General features: G+C 34.3%; 1 protein-coding gene across 1 annotated transcript in view; it reads left to right on the top strand.

Moving 5' to 3' along the window:
- The window catches only part of LOC128243000 (uncharacterized), a 68884-nt gene that overhangs the window by 24137 nt on the left and 21716 nt on the right, over positions 1-23031 (top strand). Inside the window, exon 2 of the mRNA XM_052960472.1 lies at positions 16667-18270. Within this exon, the coding sequence (XP_052816432.1) occupies positions 16667-18270 (1604 nt within the window). The remainder of the gene's footprint in view (positions 1-16666; positions 18271-23031) is intronic.

Genomic DNA, 23031 nt, shown 5'->3' with positions numbered 1-23031 from the left:
AAACCTATGTCCATATATGTCTATGATCTGTTTCCTGAATAGTTTTAGAATTGTTTTTTCCATTTCGTTTATCTGTAAAAACATTTTAGATGAACTTCCAAGTATCCAATTAATACAATGCATGTGTTATTTAATTCGCCTGATAATTCCGTAATTAACAGCCTTTAGATTTCTTACTAGAAACTACATATTTTTACCTTTGGTGTGAGAACAAGGTATCTTTCATTTGTATGTCCATTCCAGGTAATTTGTTCCTGTGTGCATTGAAACTGATGTAAGCAGGTTTACTGGGTAATCTACCCAGCTTGCTTTAATTTGGTTTTTCAGATACCAAAGAGATAAATCATTGATAAAAACTATCTTTGAAAAGGGGAAAAAGGCCTGTTGGCAACCTTTGACACCATAGTAAATATTATCTTTAGAAAAACCTGATAATTGTGCAATAATGATGTCATCAATAATGAATAATTTTAAAATTGTGAGTGGTTTAAATAGCACTTTGTTTGGCACAAGATTTCATGAAAGAACGTGAAGATATCAATGATAGAACACCTAAAATTACCTGGCTTTTTACACACCTGTGAACTATCCAGTAATTGTGATTATTAAAATGGAAAGTGCCAAAAAAGACTTGCAATAACCTGACAAAAAATATTGCATTAAGGCATGCACATAAAACATTGTAATGTTAGAAATTTTCATTTAAATTAATTGACATATTTTTCATAAATCTTTCTTGTTATGTCTGGCATCCATTTTAGTTCTACTGGCCAAAGGCCACAGAAATGCTTATGCAAGGTGCAGTGTCCATCATCTGTGCACCCTTAAACAATTGCTTGTGAATGCGATAAATTCTTCAGTTTTGATTGTATCTCAAACAAACTTATACAGTAGTTTGATAGCCATAAGGTTTTGGTTCCTTTCGTAAACCAGCCAGATCTGCTAATGCATGAATTGATTATAGCCCTTGAATCATTCCAATTTGCTTATACAGTAGTTAGATATTGACTTAATCACTGTTCCTCAGCAAGAGCCGTTCATTCATGACTGAGTTATTGCACATTGAAAATAACATTATTGCAGTATTTGAGCTTAGAGCCTCCAGTTTTTATTTTAACTTCACCGAACATGGACAGTTGTTAGATATGTATGTATTTCTTTAGACCTTGCGATCAAGGATAACCCGTGAAAGTGCAAGCACTTATTTCCAACGGGGTCCTTTGTTTTTGCTGAAGGGACAGCACGCTGAAGAGACAGTGGTGGGATACAAGGAAGTCCGGGTGCGAGACCCTAGCTCTTTTTCGAAGAGACCCCTTGGTTCATTTACGTGCTCGGTGTAAAGCACCGATACACGGGGTACAACTTTCCTGGGTTAAACCAGTACTGAGTACACCACTTTTCCAAGCACTACCCTTTAAATGCCAAGCGCCAGACAAGGGAGCTACTTGTACCAACTTTTAACGTCTTTTGGTATGACGCGGCCAGGGATCGAACCCACAACCTCCAGCTCCGTAGGCGGACGCTTATCCACTAGGCCACGGAGACGGTCAAATCCTTGAGTACAAGGTTCCTTATGAACAGGGATCAAATTTAACGGTCGCTAACTTGCAAAACGCGAGTAAAAATTGAAAAGCGTAGCACATATAAAATTCATGAATTTGCTCAAACTGTCCTTTGGGCTTTAAAATCTCCTTTCCGGAAGTTTATAATAGATAATCACGTGACCATTTATGGATCCTTGTCGCTGTATACAAAATTAATGATTTTATCAGATATATCTAAGAAAGCGCCTCGAAAACAAAAATGTTTCTAATGATAATCATGTGACCATGGATGGACGCTTGTCGCTGTTCTCAAATGATGTTATCGGATATGTAAGTAAGTGCGTAGAAGATAACTTTATTTGTCTGGTTTGTGAATCGCAACTGCCAAAAATGGAGAGGAAAAATCCCAGTTTCTTCAAGTGAAGAAGGCCTGCAAAAGGTGAAAAGGCTTATGGCAATGAGGGGATTGACCCAAAGGCCCCCAAGACGCCCAAATCTAGCAGAAAAGCATCCATCATGGGTACTTCGTCACAAACCAAAAGGTCCCAGTCCGTTTCTACAGCATCTGTAGGAACCGTTAAAAAATAGGAAATGGAGCTGAACATCAAGAATGATGGCGATATCGTTTTAAAAAATGCGGTGTGATGTTTAAATGCGGTGTGATGTTTGTAAAGATTTTGCCAGCATTTTTTAAAAAGTTAGAAACTAAAATACTATAGTGCCTACAGTTGATATTTTAGTTTTTATTTAGTAATCACCAGCTCGCACCCTGCCCATAATACTTGCTAGAACCTCTATATTTTGGCCAGTTTTGCAAATTACATTACCATGGAGAAATGTCAATGTACATTTAATTTTCAAGAGAAAAACATCTACTCTGTGTAGGATTTGAACCTAAATAATGAGCCCCTGCTTGCAAGTCTGGTCCTCTACCCAACTGGACTAACTAAGCACCTGTTTACTCAGAAGCCTAGGGAAAAAAAGGCTAATAGTGATGTAAAACTCCTCTCCAATTTATTTTTGAAAGTACTTTTTGAAAGTATAATCTTAGGTGGGGAGGAGTGTAGTCACTTACTACTAGTGTTTCAAGCCTTTTGAGTAACTAGAAGCTTAGTTAGGCCAGCTGGATATGTGACTGTCTATGTACTAATTAAACACAAATGGTAAAGGTTTATAGTTTATTCTTATCTCAGTGCATTTGGTAAACAGTTGTACATAATGCAACAACAAAACAACTTATTAATTTGGCAACTTACAGCAAGCAAAACAGCCTTTAAATAACTGCTAGTGGAACCCACCATTTTGCTAATTGAAAAAAATGGCAGTAGCAAAATGCATGACTGGATTATGACATTTGAAACTGGCACAGTTTCTGTTATGAATAGAGCCATGGAGTCCATAGTCACATTGCAAATTATATGTTACAAGATTGTAATGGAGGCATCCATGAACTAACCCGAAATGTTCCAAGTGAACTATCAGTATGTTAAATAAAATCCAATTTTGAGCATTCTCTGAAGCATTTTACCAGCTTGATTAATGCTTAATTGGCTCAAAGATAGAAGAAAGCTGCTTATTACTCCAACATTGTAATTGGTTGCCAATTTGTTTTCATTGCACCTGCGGAAATCAGTTATAAAACCCACTACCCTAGAAAACAGCAAATGGTTATTTAACACCTTAATTGTTAAAAAAACACACAATTAAATGTGTATAATGCATGGCATGTCCTGCACCTGGTAAAAGAACAAATATGGTAAATCATATTCACTTATATTATCTCAAATAGTAAATGTGCAGATTTCCATGATCCAGTGAGCTGAATGTATTTTATTTTGTCACATTTTGGTGTAAAAATGTAAGTCCCTTTTTATTCCATTCTTTTGTGAATTAAAGCCAGATTTTCCGCTCTATATAGTTTCAACATGTTCTGCACTATAGTTTGGACATACCAGATGTGTGCCATTTGGATATAGTTGTATTTGGCAGCATGCCTTGAGGGGATTTAATTCCTATTATGTAGTAATTACTTTGTAAATGTACACTTCAAATTTCTGAATTTGACTGAAATTAAAACCTATTCTTACAAATTTGTAATTGAACAACAAGATTTATTTGTATGAAATGCATCTGGGCTAACATTGAAAAGACAAATGTGTGGTCCTGCGCCATGAAAAGCTAAGTAAGTTACCAATTACCGTACTACTGTGTGGCATTCTTTTCATGGGCATTTAAGTATAGTCCATAGTTACGTTTTTTTAATTTAAGTAAAAAGACAGAAACTTAATGTACTGTAGCTATAAGTCAATTAAGATTTCAGCTATTGTATGACAATGAGCTTTTTATGTTGTGATTATCTTTATTGTAAAGCAAAATATTAACATATTCAGCTTTTTGGGCCAATATTTTTCATTAATTTATATGGTAAATATTAAGTTATGAATTTTATGTACTTTTCACATAATTTTTGTGCAAAAAAATGATTTAATATATTTATTAAATTTTCTCTGTCATAATATTTTATGCTTGACGAAACTCAATGAATTTTATTACACAAAAATAGTTGAATGCGTAGGTAGACAATTGATTGAACCACATAATGGATGATTTAAGCAAGTTTAACAAGTTGAATTCATACTTGAATGTTTATTGACAGATCGCCAACTCGTATATGAAAGGTTATCAGTAAATTTATATGTAATAACAATTCAACCAGTAGTAATTTAGTGCATATTGATAAATCGTCTTGCTTATTGTAAGAACTGTTAGCTACTCGTTTTATTTGGTGAGAAACTATGGTCTAGTTTGTTATGAAAAAGGAATTCATGATATTAACTTAGTAAAACCAGTGTAAATGATAATATAAGGGTAATCAAATTGTGAAAATATTACATCTTTTATGTTGGATAGAAACCGGATAGTAAAAATATTACATCTTTTATGTTGGATAGAAACCGGATAGTAAAAATATTACATCTTTTATGTTGGATAGAAACCGGATAGTAAAAATATTACATCTTTTATGTTGGATAGAAACCGGATAGTAAAAATATTACATCTTTTATGTTGGATAGAAACCGGATAGTAAAAATATTACATCTTTTATGTTGGATAGAAACCGGATAGTAAAAATATTACATCTTTTATGTTGGATAGAAACCGGATAGTAAAAATATTACATCTTTTATGTTGGATAGAAACCGGATAGTAAAAATAAACATACTTAGGCTTAGATTTCCAGTGGACAGCAGTTCATCTCAGATATGTACATAATTTACTATCAAAAATAGGCTTTGATGGAGACATAATTAAGCTGTTTACTCTCATTGATAAACTGTTTCTATATAAAACCAACAGATCCTATTTCTGTTGAGAAATTAACAAATAATTAGGTAACAAAAAGTAGTTATTGGTTCTGTATTCAGGTATAGGCACTTTAAGATATTCAGAGAATTAATAGTTATTTTTTATGTGAAGATTCAGTTGTTGGTAAAATTTATGGTAATTTTTTAATATTTTTTTAATGAAAAATTTTGCGTACAGGTAGTCATGTTCACCGCATCTGATGTCCCTGTTCATCATCTGCATCCACATTAAAAAGGAAACCATACTCCATGTTAGTTTTTTAACAATTATTATGTGTTACAGTTTGTGTCTTAATTATACTTATATTAACCACGCTTATTCTAATTCTGCAGCGAACAAAAACTGCGTAAAAGTTCCACGGCAGACATAAAACATGTTTAAATATAACATTAATAGTTACCATGTTTAGTGCACAAAACATCGTAAAGAAATAGAAGCAAAAACTCGATAAAATTTAACTAATATTGGTCCTTGAACAGTATATTTTGACTAAGAACACAGTTTATAGTATATATTCTCTTTTATTCCACTTTTCAGTTATTTAACATATGGGCTGTTACAAAAAAAATGGTACCATTAAGTTTTTCTATTGTATAATTATTTCTTGATAAGCAATATGCACAATTCACTGTATTTCAGTTATGTACCAACTTTTTGCACTACTTTGCAAAGTTTGATTAGAATATGTCAGACCAAAAAAAAGTTATTTGAAAAAAACATAACAAAAATGTCAGGAGTGCAACAGATATTTGGGACATTTACAATTACATGGATAATTTGAATGGCTCTCGTTAAGAAAATACTTCATTTATCAGTTAAAATCCAACTTTGTTCATTAGTTCAATACCTTAACTTAAGCTGGTTTTCCTCAGAATGCTTGTAATTGTAGTTATCTTTTAAAACCATGGCAATGAACAAACATACTATGAAAAAATAATTGGACAAATAATTAGGGAAACTTTTCAAAAGAAAGTCTTAAACTTCTAGTGCAAGTATTTTTCTTTAGATTTAAAATGTTAATTGTGAAGCAATACATGTAATCTTTGAGTTCAGGCCAAAAAATGTACATTGTGGACCAGGGCTTCTAAAAACCGGCAATTTGCCGGTCTGGACCGATTTTGACCCGGCCAGACCAATTTCAGTTTCAAAAAGTGAAGAAAAAAATTGGTCCGAAATTTTTTTTATAATTTCGGTCCAAAACGACTAGGCCAGTAAAAGTTGCAGAAATTGTAATACACAAATATTCATGGGTCATTCACACATTCAAAACTACCCCCAATAGGCCATAAAAGTGTCTTAGTTACCATGTGACTAATGCGACCAGCTGCTTTTTCCGCAACACTGATCACTCTATAGCCTATTTGTTATTTAGCAGACGCTTGCAATCGGTCCAATCACGTGTATTGGTAGGTCGAGGAAGACACAATCAAACAAACTATGTGTAAATTGTGTGCTTGCAGCTATCCTGATTAAGTGTTAAAATCGGTCCATATTTTCACATGGCAATATGAATATGCTATGTCGTCGTCAATCATTACATGATATATCCGTTTGTTGATTACCAAACTGTTAAATTTAAATTGTTCTTTTAAATGTGCATATATATGTCATTGTTAATCCGAACCTAGTCATAGATATCAACAGCGACACGCTTGATTAACTACATAGTCTGGAAGCTGAGTGTGCCGCTTACGTCATTTTAATTCGGAGTAATGAAAAAATCGTTGTCGATATCACACTTATCAGCTTGAAGCCACTATTATAAATCTAGATATATATTATTATTCAAGAGTATCAGGTGAATGTTGACCCACTGTGGATGCATTAAGTAAATAAATCTTAGTACTGTTTCACTTTTTGTCGTCTGACCACTTTTCGACAGCCACAGTTATTTACGATCACAGTCGTTCTTACTAGAAACGCCGCAGAACTCGATGAGAATCTCATTTGAATTAAGCTTGTATCAATGACTATCTGAATCGGCTATGCGGCTCTAGAACCCTCTTAGGAATTGCGACGTCGCGAAAAAATATTTACAGAAAAGACGTCGCGAAAATGTGTGACATTTCTAAGTAATCAGACTTTTGAACAGGTCTTTCTTTTTTTCGAGGGGGGGGGGGGTGTCGCTGGGTCAAGACCGATTGTCGCTAGTTCTGGACCGATTGAGGTTCCAAAGTTTTAGAAGCCCTGTTGTGGACTACTATTCCTCCAATATCTGACACTATGTGATGACAACCAGAGTTTGTCAGGAGTGCAACATTTCTACTTAGTGGTGTGTAAATTTTAATGGTTCAGTTAAAAACAGGTGAAGTTGCATTTCCAGGAAGTATTTGACCAATACTTTCAGATTTCAGCACTAATAACTGTACTTGATGCACTCACTATCAGCATTAGGCTTATAACTGCATGTCAGGAGTGCAACGCTTTTCGAAGCATTTATGTGACATGCTGTTTTGACCGATAGGAAAATGTAAATTTATTACTAGGATTACCTGTTGTTGTTTTTTTCAAAGTAGACATATAAAAGATGTATTAGAAATGAAAAACTGGTATTGAAATGAGTTTTAAATGATAAAATTGGTTTACGTATTAAATCCATATTTCAAATTTTATTGAAACTGAAACATGAAAAATATAACTATTGACATTTAAAAATAAGACCTTACTAATGAATGACATTAAAGTAAATGTAATAAGTTTAGAACAAACATTTAAGTTGAATTTTAAAGAAAGATTCATTCCCTTTTTTTTGAAAATTAACACAGCTTAACTTGTTGCACTCCTGACAAAATTTTATAGAATGAAACCAAAAGTTTGATTAAAAAAGACACAGTAATTATATTTTGCAGTGACTCTAGTGTTATTTGAAGAACTATTTTGACTGTAAATAATGGAGAGACTTATTGTTGATTTACCTGTCATAAGAAGATCACAAATAAAACTCAAATACACATTCCACAATACAAATAAATGCCTCGACAGAGAGATCCAAGAGATCCGAGATAAACTACGAGGCAACAGTGAAAACCTTAAGAAAATGAGACAGAAAGGAAGAGGAAAACCAAAGTATAAAGAAGAAATAAAACAAAAAAGACTATTGAATCCTACTTATGATGCAAAAGCATTGTCAGATATCAGATGATGGCAGTAAGTAAGCCGCAAAAGGAAAGCTAAAACAGAAGAGAAGACTAAAAAGCTCACACCAATACACACCTGTAAGACTTCCAATGAAAACCAAAAGTCTAGTCTTTAAAGCAGCAGATAGATTTAGTATAAGAAAGAGAGCTGAGCATGTAGGCAAATACCCAAGTCAAAGAGCTTGGGCAAAACTATTGGACACCTGCCTGATAAAAGCCACCTGAAGAAGAAGGTCCAAGCTGCTAGGAGAAAGTAGTGATTTATAAAGGAAAGGAGAACTGCCCCTGCGAGGAATTCTAGAATTATTCTAGAACAGATTCTAGAAGATAGTTCTAGAATAGTACCTGAACTCTAAATGGCAGTTCTAGAACTAAATGTTCAAGAACTTTCTCTAGAACTTCTTGAACCAAATTCTAGAACTTATGAAAATTTGTTCTAGAACCCAGTTCTAGAATAGTAATTGAACTCTTAATAGATGAGTTCAAGAACTTGTTCTAGAAGTTCTGAAGAAAGTTCTTGAATATCTAAGAGGCCATTTGTTGTTCAAGAACTAGTTCTAGAACTAGTTCTTGAACATTTGTCCTCAAGCACTCCAAGTTCTAGAACTGTTCTGGAACTGTTCTATTAGTTCTTGAAGAACTCCCAAGTTCTAGAACAGTTCCAGAACAACAAATTGCCTGAAATAGTCCCAGTAAAAATGTCAGTGGAATACCAGCTGTATGCTGGTGGTATACCAATGGTATTTCAGTGGTATACCAGCAGTAAACTTTTAGTGGAATACCACTAGAATCTGTGACATTAATTAGAAACAATATCCATCAGGGTTCTCAATAAGTTTCAGTTGAACCGTCTCAAAGAGTAAAGTAACCGACCTGCTTCTACTTATTCTATTTAAAATTAATTTATTTTTCAAAATTTTAACCGGCCCAGTTCCCATTTGAACCATCCATTTTGGCCGGCAGCCGGTTCTTATTGAGAACACTGTCCATATTACATGTTACAACATATTTACTTCCAGGCTTAATCAACAGCATTACAGAACAAAATCTTAAAGAACAAAAACATTTGAAATTAAAAAAACTAAGTAATGCAATTGAACACATATTAATTTATAAAACTAATTCATTAAATTTTAATAATGGTTTAAGAAGTTATAATGAAACAAGACTAATCATTAGAAAATATGACAGTTCTATGGTTTTGTCAGGGAGTCGTCCATTTATAACACTTCCACTTTTTATAACACATAACACTGTTGTGAGTATATACACATTGCAAAATGATTACATCATTGTAGATGATGATGTTTCTTCTTTAGGGTTGATGTGTAAGTTTGTAATTTATTTAATCACAGCAACTTGCAAGAAATTTTTTAGCATCTAGTTAGTGTAAACAAGTCCTTCACTATACAGAAACGGTTTTTACTTCTGCATTAGTTAAGATAGAGTAACTCTTATTGTTGGAACAGTTTCCAAAATTGCATCTGTATCAATGTTGATGCCCACAGCAACTAACATGGAGTTGGTAGATGATTTGATTCTATACTGTGCACAGTGCAGTAATATGTATCGCCCATGTACTCCTTTTCTTTCTCAAATGGCAGTTGTCTTCCTCTATTTTAAGTCCGTTTTTCCTGAAAAATATATGACATTGAATTTAGATTTTAACAAGAAGCAAGTTTAAAATAAAGTCTTCTTTCTTTAAATAAGGCCAATTGTAAATTATTTGAACTCAAGATTATAGAATTGATGAGATTTTAAGTTGTTCACATTGAAGTTTTACTTTGACGTTGAAACAAAATTCACTAGTATTAATTGTAGGTACAGGGCGATTTACATAAGCCTCAAAGTAAAAGTAAACTATTTGCAATCTACTGTCAAGTCATATGACAGTTAACAGGCATTGTTCTCGTAGTAGAATGGCTATGTTTGAGAGAAATGGGTCCTCCCAGAAAAAACCCATAAATGTACAACTTTGTATTTACAGCTACACTCACTTTGTCAAATATATATTTGGTTCCATTAAAATCCACTATGACGCTTTCATGACAAGAAAAAACTTCATAAATTTTAAAATTATCTTAACTCAAATCCTTACCAATAACTCTGGTGTCATAAACAAGTGAACACCTGCAGAAATTGTACAGGACATGTTGGTGGGTTGGGGGTCTGTACGGTGTCCAAGTGATCAGGGGTCAGGCGTACCGGAAACAGGGAAAATTAACATCCTCACTTGAACGGTCTGGTTGTGTATTACTCGTCTCCATTGAGTCTAAAATGGACAAATATTTCAGTGAATATCATAAACAATTATGAGTAACACATGGTTTCTTTACCCAATCACCCAAGAACATTAAATGAATGCAGTCACAAATCATGAAGTCTAAACTGTCACATATTTTCGCGACTTCTTTAAATTGTCTCTTTTCCGATCAAATGAAAGTATTACACAAGTAAAACCATTTCAAAGCGATGAAACGAAATTGCATTAAGTGCTTATGATTTTTTTTGTAAAAAAAAATAAATATTTAATTATAAGAATTTAAATTAATTAAAAGAAAATTCAAACTGACGATTGACATTCTCTTTCCAGAAATTACAGTCACTTTATATTGTCATGGAATAATTTTATACATTAAGTAAGGAGTCAAAACCAATTTAGTTCGAAATAGTCTACAAGTGATAGGTAAAAACTCACCAGTTTGCCATCGTGGTCAAATAAACGACACAAAAATTGAAAGCTTCATCCATTATCGTCTGCAAAAGTGTACTTCCGGTTCAATTCAAAATGGCGGCTTATTGTTGTTATTCAGTTGTTTGTACACATTTTGTCAGTGATTAAGACAACTAATGGACTTTGAATTGCTCTAGAGGATAGAAATCACATAGATTAATGATCTTACCAGCTATCAGCCAATGTGTTACATTTTCACGCTGTCTAATAGTGGAGATGAAAAACTACTGTTTGATATATTGACGTCATGGCAAACCAAAGACTCCAGACATTTGCTTAAACAAAACGTAAGTCCATTGTGAAGTTTAAAAGTCACATAAACGACTATAAATGCCTATCAGTTATATATGTACAGCATGGTCACTAAAACAGAAGTTGTATGAGAAAACTATTTCTTAACCGATTCAAAAAATATTTTAGAACCAGTTGTTTGCGTTCATGAAAAAATCTTCTGTAAACGAAGTTGATAAACAAGAAAGGTAAAAACATCCCCTCTCAATCCCTGGTGTACCGGGTGGGGGAGGGGGGGCGTGGTTACAATTGTCTGACTGGTACATTAACAACTAGAAAAGCTATGTTTAAATGTAATCTTGGAACCTTAAAATGCATATTTCCCACAAGCTTCAAATGGGCCAGCCGCCCTTTGCCTACTAACAGAGTACAAAAGGGCCTGTCCCCCATCGACCCACAGAATAGCATGTATGAATAATGTAACCAGCATCCAAACTAACCCTTATATCTTATCTTACATTTAGCACAACCTGATTTAATTTCATTTATTATTTTAATATTAATCCAGTCCACTGGGTGACTGGCTCTGCTTGGGTTTCAGGACTCCTTCTAGCTTAGACATTCTCTCTTCTAGATTGCAGTATTAATGTGCCTCAGAGATCTATATTCATCTTCTAACCTGTTTAGTCTCTCGCTTAAAAAAGGAAATACAAAATCACTTAACTGTTACGTTACAAAATAAATAATTTGTTTTTTCTTTGAGTTACAGTTCTTGAAGAAGATTGAATAACTTTTTAGTTCTAGAACTGATGTTCTAGAACATGAAAGGCTCTTAAACAAGATTGAAGAACTTTGAGTTCTTGAACCCGAGTTCTAGAACCATTTGTGTACTAGAACGCCAGTTCAAGAACTAAAAACAGTAGTTCTAGAACAGTTCTTAAGGTTCTAGAACAGTTCTTGAACGTTCAAGAACTTGATGCTAGTTCTAGAACTTTTCTCGCAGGGGCGGGAGTCAGTATTGAACTTGAAGTTGGAAGACCAAGAAAAGAAGTGTCAGATGTTAAGTAGAAGCTGGCATTTTCCACCATGGATTTACAACTTGATAGAAAAGAGCTTAACAGTTACATGAAAAGAAAAAAGAACAGTAAAACAAGTTAAGGACAAAGGCTAAAGCTTACAAGAAATATAGACTGATATTCTCCAAGTTTCAAGAAGCAATAGTTGTTGAGTGTAATGTTTCTGGATTTTTTTTTATTATGCATACCATCATTACAGAATGATATGATGGCACTTTTGTTTGTTTAATTCAAAACTTAAATTAACGATGAATAAATACTTTTTCACGTAATTCCAATAAAATTTATTCGCTTTCAGAATACAAAGCGAAGACAATAATATGTATTGTTTTTACACTATTTAAACAAATATGATTGATTTTTAAGGAAGATCATCATAACTGATGCACATACTTTTAATGAAGAAAATGTTATAGTGCAGTTTCTTACATATGATTTTTTTGTCAGGAGTGCAACGTTTCTCGCAATTTAGATATGTAAATAAATTGTGGCATCAAAAATTTAAACAGTGATTAACTCTTTTGAAACTTTCAGAAAGTTCAAGATTGTCTTTCAAATAAACATTTTGGATATTAATGTTTTAATCTGGCTATAAACTTTTGTGTGCACACATTGCGAAAAAACACAATATTGTAATAAAAAACATATTTCTAGTTCAAAATTGGACATATAGTTGTTTTGAAGGTGTTAAATTGTGTAAAACTTCTTTGCCATTGAAACTCAAAACCGTCTATGTTTACTTTGTTGAGTAGTTTTCAAAATTTTGATATGTTAGCTGATCTAGTAATTCATATGTTTCTCCTTTATCAAGTTCATTAAAAGTTCCACTTACAATTTATATTGGTTGTTTTCACTGAACCATTTGCATTTTTGTAAACTTTGATAATTGTACATCATATGGTATGTTAAATGAAGTGATGTAAACACTTTACAAAATGAGTATATTTTTTGCCTCTGGTACCATTTTTTTTGAAACAGCCCATATGATATAAGTGACATGGCATACAATGTAGTTAATAATATAAATAATACATGTTCAAAAAGTACATTACTTAATATACAGATTATATAGTTTTATGATTATATACAAATGATTGGTTATAATGATTGAACCAATCTTTCAAATTTTGCTTTCAATATGTACACGCATGCATACTACATATTATATAGTTGTATGATTATTTACAATGATTGGTTATAATGATTGAACCAATCTTTCAAATTTTGCTTTCAATATGTACACGCATGCATACTGTATATTTACCCGTCATATAACTAAGAGCTTATCGAAAACGAAAACTAAGCATTTAGTGGCAGGTTTAAGATGTGTATGTTAGGGTACTTATGCAACAAAATGCAAGCAATATTTTATCACACTTACACACTATTATTTTTATTGTACAGACTGATTTTATATTTTCACTTTGTAAATAAACCGTTTAGCATATACATTCGATAAAGTTTTTTTGTTAAGGCCTCTAGAAATTCTAATTAAAGCGCTTAAAGCGTTGAAAGGCTTTCGGCCTGCTATGTTTTGTGAGTATAGTCATGTAATTGTAAAACAAATTATCATAAACGTATAAAGATAGTATATACATGCTCATGAATTCCTTTGAAAATACTTATAGATTTGTTTAACGATACTCAATTAAATCAAAACCATGGAGTAACAGTCACTTGACATACTCATTTAGATATGGAATACCCAAATAATTACTGAAGAATGGAGTAATACTCAATTGCATATCAAACCTTATCTTGAACTTGGTTTCATAGACAATGCAATGCTTCGAGTACAACATTTAGGCTTTTCTCAATGTGAGCTATTGTGATCGCCCTGTGTCCGTCGTCTGTCATAGTCGTCGGTCTTCGTCGTCGTCCGTCGTCAACAATTTGACTGTTAACACTCTAGAGGTCACAATTGGGGTATAATCTTAATGAAACATGGTCAGAATTTTACCCTCAATAAAATCTTGGAAGAGTTCGATATTGTGTCAGCTGGGATTAAAAACTAAGTCACCAGGTCAAATTAAAGAAAAAGCTTGTTAACACTATAGAGGTCACATTTATGACTGTATCTTCAGGAAACTTGGTCAGAATGTTAATATTAATAATCTCTAGGTCAAGTTCGAACCTGGGTCAAGTGCGTTCAAAAACTAGGTCACCAGGTCAAATTTAAAGGAAATTCTTGTTAACACTCTAGAGGTGAGAGAGGCTCAAGTGAATGAAATCTACCATCGGCAGATTGACAAAACATTTTTAACATTTGAAAATTAATGCATGCACAGGCGTAAAAGTCTGCAAGCCTAGTGGCCTCACAGCCTAAAAATCAAGAGGAGCCTACGCATCATGCCTCCTGGTATGCGTATTTATATTGTGATTAAAGTGATATAAACTTACCATGTCAAAATATCTTTTGAACACACCAATTTACTCAAGGAATCCGCCATTTTAAGCTCTACTGGCTAAAGGCCAGAAGTGCTTATGCGATGGTAATGTGTACGTCGTATGTGCGTCCCTGCGTCAGTGCATGTGTCAGTGTGTCTGTAAACAATTGCTTGTGAACACAATACAGTCTTCAGTTTTGATTGTATCTCGATGAAACTTGTACAGTATTTAGATATCCATCAGAGCTCGGTTCCTTTTGAAAACCAGCCAGATCCGCCCATGCATGCCTAGATAATGGGCCTTGAAAGTATACAAAAAGTGCTATTTTTAGCTAAATCTATTTTTAGCCAAGTCTACATGAGCGAAGTCTATTTTTAGCCAAGTTTACATGTAAAGTCAAGTCTAGGATTATTCGGAGACAACTTACTATTTGGTTGTGCAGTTGGTTTTGTGTACTACTCTCCCTTGTTCTTGTTGAAAGGCCAAAGGCCATTTTTAGCTCTATTGGCCCAAGTGTCTGTAGTTCTCGCATTCATCTAAATACAATTGCTTGTGAATGTTTGTTGAAATTATGCCCCTGGGGTCATTACTGGCTATCCCCCGGGGTTCACAGGTTTGGTATACTTAAATTGGGAATGTTTGAAAATCTTTTCAACTGTAAAAGGATAAAATCAGACCATCGTTCAGCACTTGCAGGCGGTGCTCTTGTTCCATAGTATGATTATTTTACTGTTCAACACCAATAACTATAAAAACATTCTGTAGGTAAAATATTAGCTATTATGAAAATAACCTTTAATAGGTTAAGTACCACTAATGTTATTTTGTACTGGAGCAAGACGGAAGGGAAAAAAAATACTAAAAATACTTACAAATTTGAAATTCATTTTTAGCTCGACTATTCGAAGGAGAGCTATAATTACTACTCATCCTAGCATCAGCACACATAGGTTAATATCTCAGCAACTACTTGATGTATTGCATTGAGACTTTATACAAGGGTACTCAACTATCCAACCTACTTAATTAACCAAGTTATATAACTCTAGTTTAAATATACTGCAAAATAATTGCCCTTTATTATTCGACTTAAAAATTCTGGTTTTTGCCTGTTACCACATTTAAGTCAATATCTCAGCAAAAACATCATGTATTGCATTGAAACTTTAGATAAGTATTCCCAACTATCTAACCTACTAAACTAATGATGTTAGATAACTCTTTTTTGAATATAATGAAAATTATGGGCCTTTATTAATTGACTTAGAAATTCTGGTTAAGGTTTTGCATTTAAGCACATATAGGTTAATATCTCACCAACTACTTGATTTTTTGAATTGAGACTTAATACAATGGTACTCAACGATCAAGCATACCATCAAGTCTGTATTTCATTAAAGGCTGAATGTTTTTTAATTTTACACAAATCTTGGCAGGCATCATTATAATCTCATTTTACAGTGATCCATGCATGTTTCGCCGAATTTTTTTCAATCCTTACATTAAAAAGCGGCGAAATAGTCAAGTGCGCTGTCTCTGTGGTTTTATAATATAAAGGTTTGCGCTCCTTTATAACAAAAAATAATAAAATCTAGCCTAATTATTGAATATGCGCTTTTTCAACTGAAAAAGAAACAACAATAATGAGCATTGGCATCCACTTGCGTTGGCTTTGTTTTAGTCATTGAGTTAACAGCAAATATTTATTTCACTTAAATAGATATCATTATGAATACTTTTATAGGAAGTAAAATATAAACAATAATAATTTTGGAACCCATCATTAACCAACATCAGGCCACTTGTACACATTTCATTTCTGAAGTACAAGGAAATTAGTTGTTAATTTGTTCTTACTCATATTTGTCGGTTTGACTAATATGGTAGTTGTACATTTCGCTGAAGCAATGCATAGTTTTGATTCGCTATACAACTATCTATAAAAATTTTACTTTCACTTAAACCTAAATACATACCAATTACAAATACAAATGGCAAAAAATATTTTATATATTCTAAATATGGTGTTGAAATGTTTTTTTGATGTTTCTGTGAAAAGCAATTTATTTCTCAGAAACACTTTACAAGAACAAGCTCTGCACAGTTCAGGCTCAGTTCTATTCCAATCCATCTCTCAAACAGTAAAGGGAGAATATAATATTTTGTTATTTTTTGCTCATCTATTTTCAGAAGAAGAGTCCCAGTCGCTGCTGTGTTCCGAAATCTTTATTTCCCCGACCCTGACGAGCGATGATTGTGGCCCTACCCCCGCGGCAGCATCCATCACATGGCAACCTAGCAACCTTGCTCATAAACCCTCCTCTGCTATAGCCCTCACACAGGAAAACCTTCACCAGCATAACATTAACTGTAATGGTACTGTGACTGAGGCGACATCACAATCTGGGGTTAAGCCTGAATCTGGATATCTACTAAAAGCAGCATCACTGGGAGATAACAATCACAAATCTGAGCATGAGGAAAGGGATATTAATTCAAATTTTAATTCTAAATGCTTTATCAACAACCGTTTGAAATTTCGCGGAAATGATGTTGACAGTGGTTGGCGGATGTCGGGTTCTAATGGGTATGACAGGAATAGAATGACTGGAAGCTCTACTGGGAGTGGCAATTCAAATTTAAGTCATATAACAGATGGTTCAGGTGCCCAGGGGCACACACAGCCCCTTATAGCAAGCAGTGAGGGCATGTTATTAGGGCGTGTGGGAGGGGCTGGTGGTGCAGGTTTGAACGATCATCTCAACACTCGCAGTATTGTGGCAGGAACCGCTGGGGCAGGTCCCCCGACACAGATCACTAACGTGTTTCGCTCTCCACATTCCGTCACAGACCCACAGCGCTACGGACAGGCGTATACAACTGCTGCAGCTGGTTCCTCAGCAGTTGGATCATTTTCTCCACTGTATTCAGCCACCCATGGCTCAAATCTGGGCCCATTCAGTGCTTTCTATGGTCAATATCCAGCTAGCTATAGCTCAAGCTCAGTGCACGGAAATCTGGACCCACAACTCGGTACATATTCAGCAGTTTTACAAAGTATAGGGAATGCTGCACAGTCCCAGGTGCCGCGTTCACCATATTCCCAAGGTGCAGGCATAATTGGTCAGTTTTCATTGCCGTCGACAGCACCAGTCGCAAAGGGCTACTCGAGTGGTATTTCATTGTCCACACATGAAGGGGAGGAGATGCGCTACAAAAGGGAACAAGTGACGGACATACATAGACGTTATAGCACAAGTGTTATAACAGATGACAAATCCCATCAGTTCTCTGTGCCACCTATTTTTGCTGAGCCCTCACGGGCGTCTGTGTCCTCACTAAGAGAATCACCCATCAATAAGCGGGAGCTTTCTTCTTCAGGTGACTTTTATAAGACTCCCATTGGGAGAGGTAGCCTCAAACACAGAATATTACGCCCATCAGAATCTTCTAGTTCCTATCCATCTGAAAACTCACATTGTGCTTTCAAAACAGACGAACCCTTACCAAAAAGGACTAAAACTATCGACCAATCAGAAATAGAAAAAGAACCTGATCAGCAAATGTCTGAATCAGGACTTAAATACCCGAACCATTTTATGAAAGGTTCGATAATTCAGCTAGGGAATGGTGAGCTGAAGAGAGTTGAAGATCTGGAGACAGATGATTTCATACATAGTGCGGACATAAGCAGTGATCTCAGGATAGACTCGAGCACCGTCGTGCAGATTAGTGAGAATGAGGCTCAGGGTACATGTATACTTGGCTTCGTGGTTGGAGAACACAAAGTGCAGGTTATTATTATGCTTTCTTACAATTCCCTTTTACAGTGATGGAAATTTGCACTAGTGGCAAGCCCAAAATCAAGCTAAGGCTTGTAAATGAATCTGGTGTTTTTTAGCTCTACTGGCCAAAGGCCAGAAGAGCTTATGCGATGGTAATGTGTACGTAGTATGTGCATCCGTGCGTTCGTGCGTCTGTAAACAATTGCTTGTGAACACGATACAGTCTTCAGTTTTGATTGTATCTCGATGAAACTTGTACAGTATCTAGATATCCATTAGAGCTCGGTTCCTTTCGAAAACCAGCCAGATCCGCCCATAAATGCCTAGATTATGGGCCATGAAAGTTTTAAAGAAATGCTTTCTATTTTTAGCCAGGTCTGCATGAGCGAATTCTATTTTTAGCCAAGTTTACATGTACATGTAAATTCAAGTCTAGAGTTAAGGGAGACAATTTGCAAGTCTAGGATTTTGGGAGACAATTTGCTTTTTGCTTCTGCAGTTGATTTTGTGAATTACTTTGCCTTGTTCTTGTTGAAAGCCCAAAGGCCATTTTTTAGCTTTAAGTTCTGTAGTTTGCGCATTCATCTTACTAAAATTGGTTGTGAATGTTTAAGTTATGCACCTGGTGTCATTTCTGGCCACACCCAGGATTCACAGGTTTGGTAAACATAAATCTGGAAAGGTTCGAAAATCTTTTTGTGTGTTCGTGCATCCATCTCAGCACAATTGATTGTGAATGTTTGTTCAAATTGATCAATGTTGTCCTAGGATGCCCTTGACTTTGACCTTTTGACCAACTTTTTTTAACTTTTAAAACTACAGAATTTTTTTACTATGAGTACAGTTTTGAAAGCATTTTTTTTTGTCAGATGACTTTTACTTGGCACATATTAAAATAGTTCAGCAACTAATCTGCTTACAATACTTTCTGGGCTCAGATGTTGAACCTGCTACGTTTTCAGGTAACCCAAACACAAAACATAAAGTATATGTCTGTTGCCTTTTACCCATACATACATGCTCTGGATTGATATGACCACAAAAGCCATGCCAGTAGAGCATAGGCCCTTTTGGGCCTCTTGTTTAATATACTTATAATTATGTTCAGGCTTGTAGTCTATAATCTTATTATCATATGTATGTATAGTATTCAAGTGTTTTCTTGAAACTCTTAAATTTAATGAATTTCCTTTGAATGACGTGCAATTACTTCAAGCTTTCCTGTAAGTACCTCCTTTCCTTTTCTGTAAATGATGATATCACCACGTGGGTTCAATTAATAATTTAAGTTTATGAAGTCCTGTGTTTCAGGGAAGTTTGTTATTATTTGAAAAAGTTTCCCTTGGCTTCATTTATGTTGTGTGTTTTTTCTATAGAGTTATATAGATATACAAGTTCTAAGTCTCATTAATTCATTTCTAATTTTAGCATTTTGATATTGAAGCTTTTTTTCAATAAACCTTCAAGTCAGCATTAATAGGTGTGAAAGGCATTTGTTCAATATCAACAAAATTATGATGACAAGGCAAAATATTGTTATGTGACTTCTTTGAAATTTATAAATACTTCAACAAGCGTTTTTATGGGACTTTTAATGACAAAACTGAATATTTGTTAACTCAGTCATACAGGTTAAAGAATGTTTTACAAATGTAGAGTCCATATTGGGTTTACACTCTTGTAAATATCAGTAAACTTAATGAAATATATTCATTCACAATTATACCACACCTTGTATAGGAATAGTAATCAAAGCGCTGATAGCGCTGCATGAACAGGGTTTTATACGTGTTTTCACCATTATGATTCACGATCCTGTGTGTATTAATAAGGTGCTGATATGTTGCACAGTGAATCTAAGAGTCCCCGTGTAAAACAACCACATGGGCCGCCCAAGGTTTATTCAAGCATGATGGTAAATGAAAAATTAATATTTTAATGACAATAAAATTAATGTGTAAGAAGGCAAACAAGGATGGAGAATGTAACCAATCCAAGCAGAACTCCATCATATGGTGCTACATATGAGTATATTTATATATATATATATATATATATATATATACCAATCAAACTTTACTCATTAGAAAGAGTTTGCATATGTTTGCCTTGTTATTCACAAAACAACTTTGAAAATACAACAGATTAAAGAGAAATAGGTTCTTAATTAAAATGATGAAAATTTAAATAATTGATTTCAAACAATTATAGATGAAACACCTAAAAAAGTTATTAAATCCTCGATATTTTCTCATATTTACACCAAACCAGCAAAAATAGAAATCGATTCATTTCAATAAAATTCCATTTTCAAAAATAAATGCACAAACATCCGTCTATACGTACACTATAAGAGGTGTAAATATATAAATATAAAATAAAGTTAGCATAAAATCTTTAATTTCACATTTTTTTTTTCCTTCATAGTCTATATGGTCAGAAACTCTCTTCTATTTCTATATCGTCAGGTAACTTGTCAGCACTTTAGTACGTGCCTGTCATGCGTGCGTTTGTTATTCCCACGTGGGCTATTGCGTGATGTTTTTAGCAGGGAAACTTTGCGATCATTGAGATCAATGAAAGCATTGTTGCTTTCTAGGTCATTCCAGGTTTTAAGATGAGAATACATTTGCAATTTCTAAGCGAGGGTGGGTATATATGTCCAGGTTACCATATGTAGCAGTTTGATTGTTCAAACAACAAACACAGTGTTTTTCAATATCTCTATATTCAACATTATCGAATGTAGATATAATATCGAAGCGACCTGAAAATATAGATACAACAATCATAAGATAATGAATAATAACATGTTTATAAGTTAACATCGTAAACAGTCTAATATCTTATATGATTTAATCGTGTGCAGTGGCAGATTAAATTAAATGGCTCAAGCATATAAAACACACATATAATACAAGCGATTACAACAACAACAACACAGTACATCATAAAACAAAACATTGACATGGAACTTACTGATTAATGGAATCAAACACTTCTACTCTCTCATACTCCCATGTTGACTTCTGTTATCCATGCATGTTATCATTTGTGTATATATTAGTATATGGAAAGAGGCTAAAAGAATATCACGGAACTGCCATTCTCGTTTTAAATACAAAATCTGCTGATGTCGTGAAAATACATGACCAGGGTTTCCGCCAGCCCTTCATGGCTTGTCGGGCCCGACGTGCCTTCCGCTGGCAATTAAGGCTAATTACCGACACGCGTTAATTATGCCGACATGCTTTAATCCACGTAGCGACAATCCTTATCAAAACAATCATCAGTTTTGACAGTTTAGTTGCGGTTGCAACGGTTGACTTGACAGCCAGAAGGCGTGTCAGGACTATTAGGGCATTTGTATCAGCCATTCAGGATCGACGACAGCATGAAGGCGTGTCGGTGAGGTTCAACAGTGCAATTAACCAAACTCCTCCTATTTTATTAAAATGGGAATGTGTGAAAAACACCACTGTCGTAATTGCGACCTCCATCCCTATAATCATCTATGAACGCAAAGTAAACAATAAGTGTTAATTGATTTCGGAAACATAAATCATGTGTTGTTATATTTTGTTTCTTAATCCCGAGTCCGTTTGTTAACCAAATATTAAATTGTAATTGAGAACCGTGTTAAGATATCTGTGTTATTATAAACAAGGGTTATGCTATGTCGTCGTATTTAATTGAGTCTGTTTCCCGTCTTTAGTTTAGTGTAAAGTTATATTTTGTGTTGCTTATTATTAAACTTCGATAATTTTATCATTCTTTTAATTTATTTAGAAAAAGATAAATAAATCTGAAAATACTGAAATTACATTCCCTTTAAGTTATTATTTAGCCGTCCCGGCTTTAAAAATATAAGCTGTTGTAACTTTAAATACGAATACACCCACTGCAGTCGCTTTGCTCCGGGGCTCTTTTGTGTTCCAGCATGCAGCGTGCTTTACACGTTTTGCTGTGACGTCAACGGTGTCAATATAAATAATACCCTCACTAAACGAAACAAGAGTCGATCAATATCATCGATATTGTATAGTCAGAAAACTTGAGAAATACCAATAATTAATGAGGAGAAACCAAAATATTTTTAATGTTAATCGGACTTGAGTTGGTAATTGTAAGTCATAGGAACATAACTGTAAACTTGTTTAAAATGCAGGAAATTGCACCATTTTGGATACAAAAAAAAAAAAAAAATTGACTATGTTCGTGAAACACCCCTCCCAAACCCTCCCCTTCCGACATGCCTTATGAAATTCCTGGCGGAAACCCTGATGACAAAACTAAATAAATGCAGCTGAATGAAATAATGATCATTCCTATCCATTGCTAGCCCAAGACAAACACAAAAGACTACAAACGCAAATCAATACTAACTATCAGATTCCAAGTAAAACAATCAAGTTTTCTAAAACGACATCTCTCAAGCTTGAGATTTCCCGCTTCTTCTTTACAAAGGCAAGGGAGACAAATCTGATTAACTTACTGCATTATCTCATTACAGGATTATCTCTCTTCGACTGTAAATTCACTTGGCTTCATCATCGTGTCACGTGATTGAATGACGCGCTTTGACTGGATAGTAATTCTTTGTTTACGTTTCGATGTTCATTCATATTTTGGCGCAGGGATACTACTTTAATGTTATCTTTATCTAGTTCAACAGATTAAATAATTTAAATAGATATTGCGTTATGATTGCTTCTTGCTTTGTCAAATCTACCTTGGTTATTGGAAACATAGCTTGCAATTTAAATAGTC

This window comes from Mya arenaria, chromosome 8 (genome assembly GCF_026914265.1).
Source record: "Mya arenaria isolate MELC-2E11 chromosome 8, ASM2691426v1".
NCBI classification, from domain to species: Eukaryota; Metazoa; Mollusca; class Bivalvia; order Myida; family Myidae; genus Mya; species Mya arenaria.
Note: the sequence above shows the minus strand (reverse complement) of the source record. Positions and strands in the feature narration are given on the sequence as shown.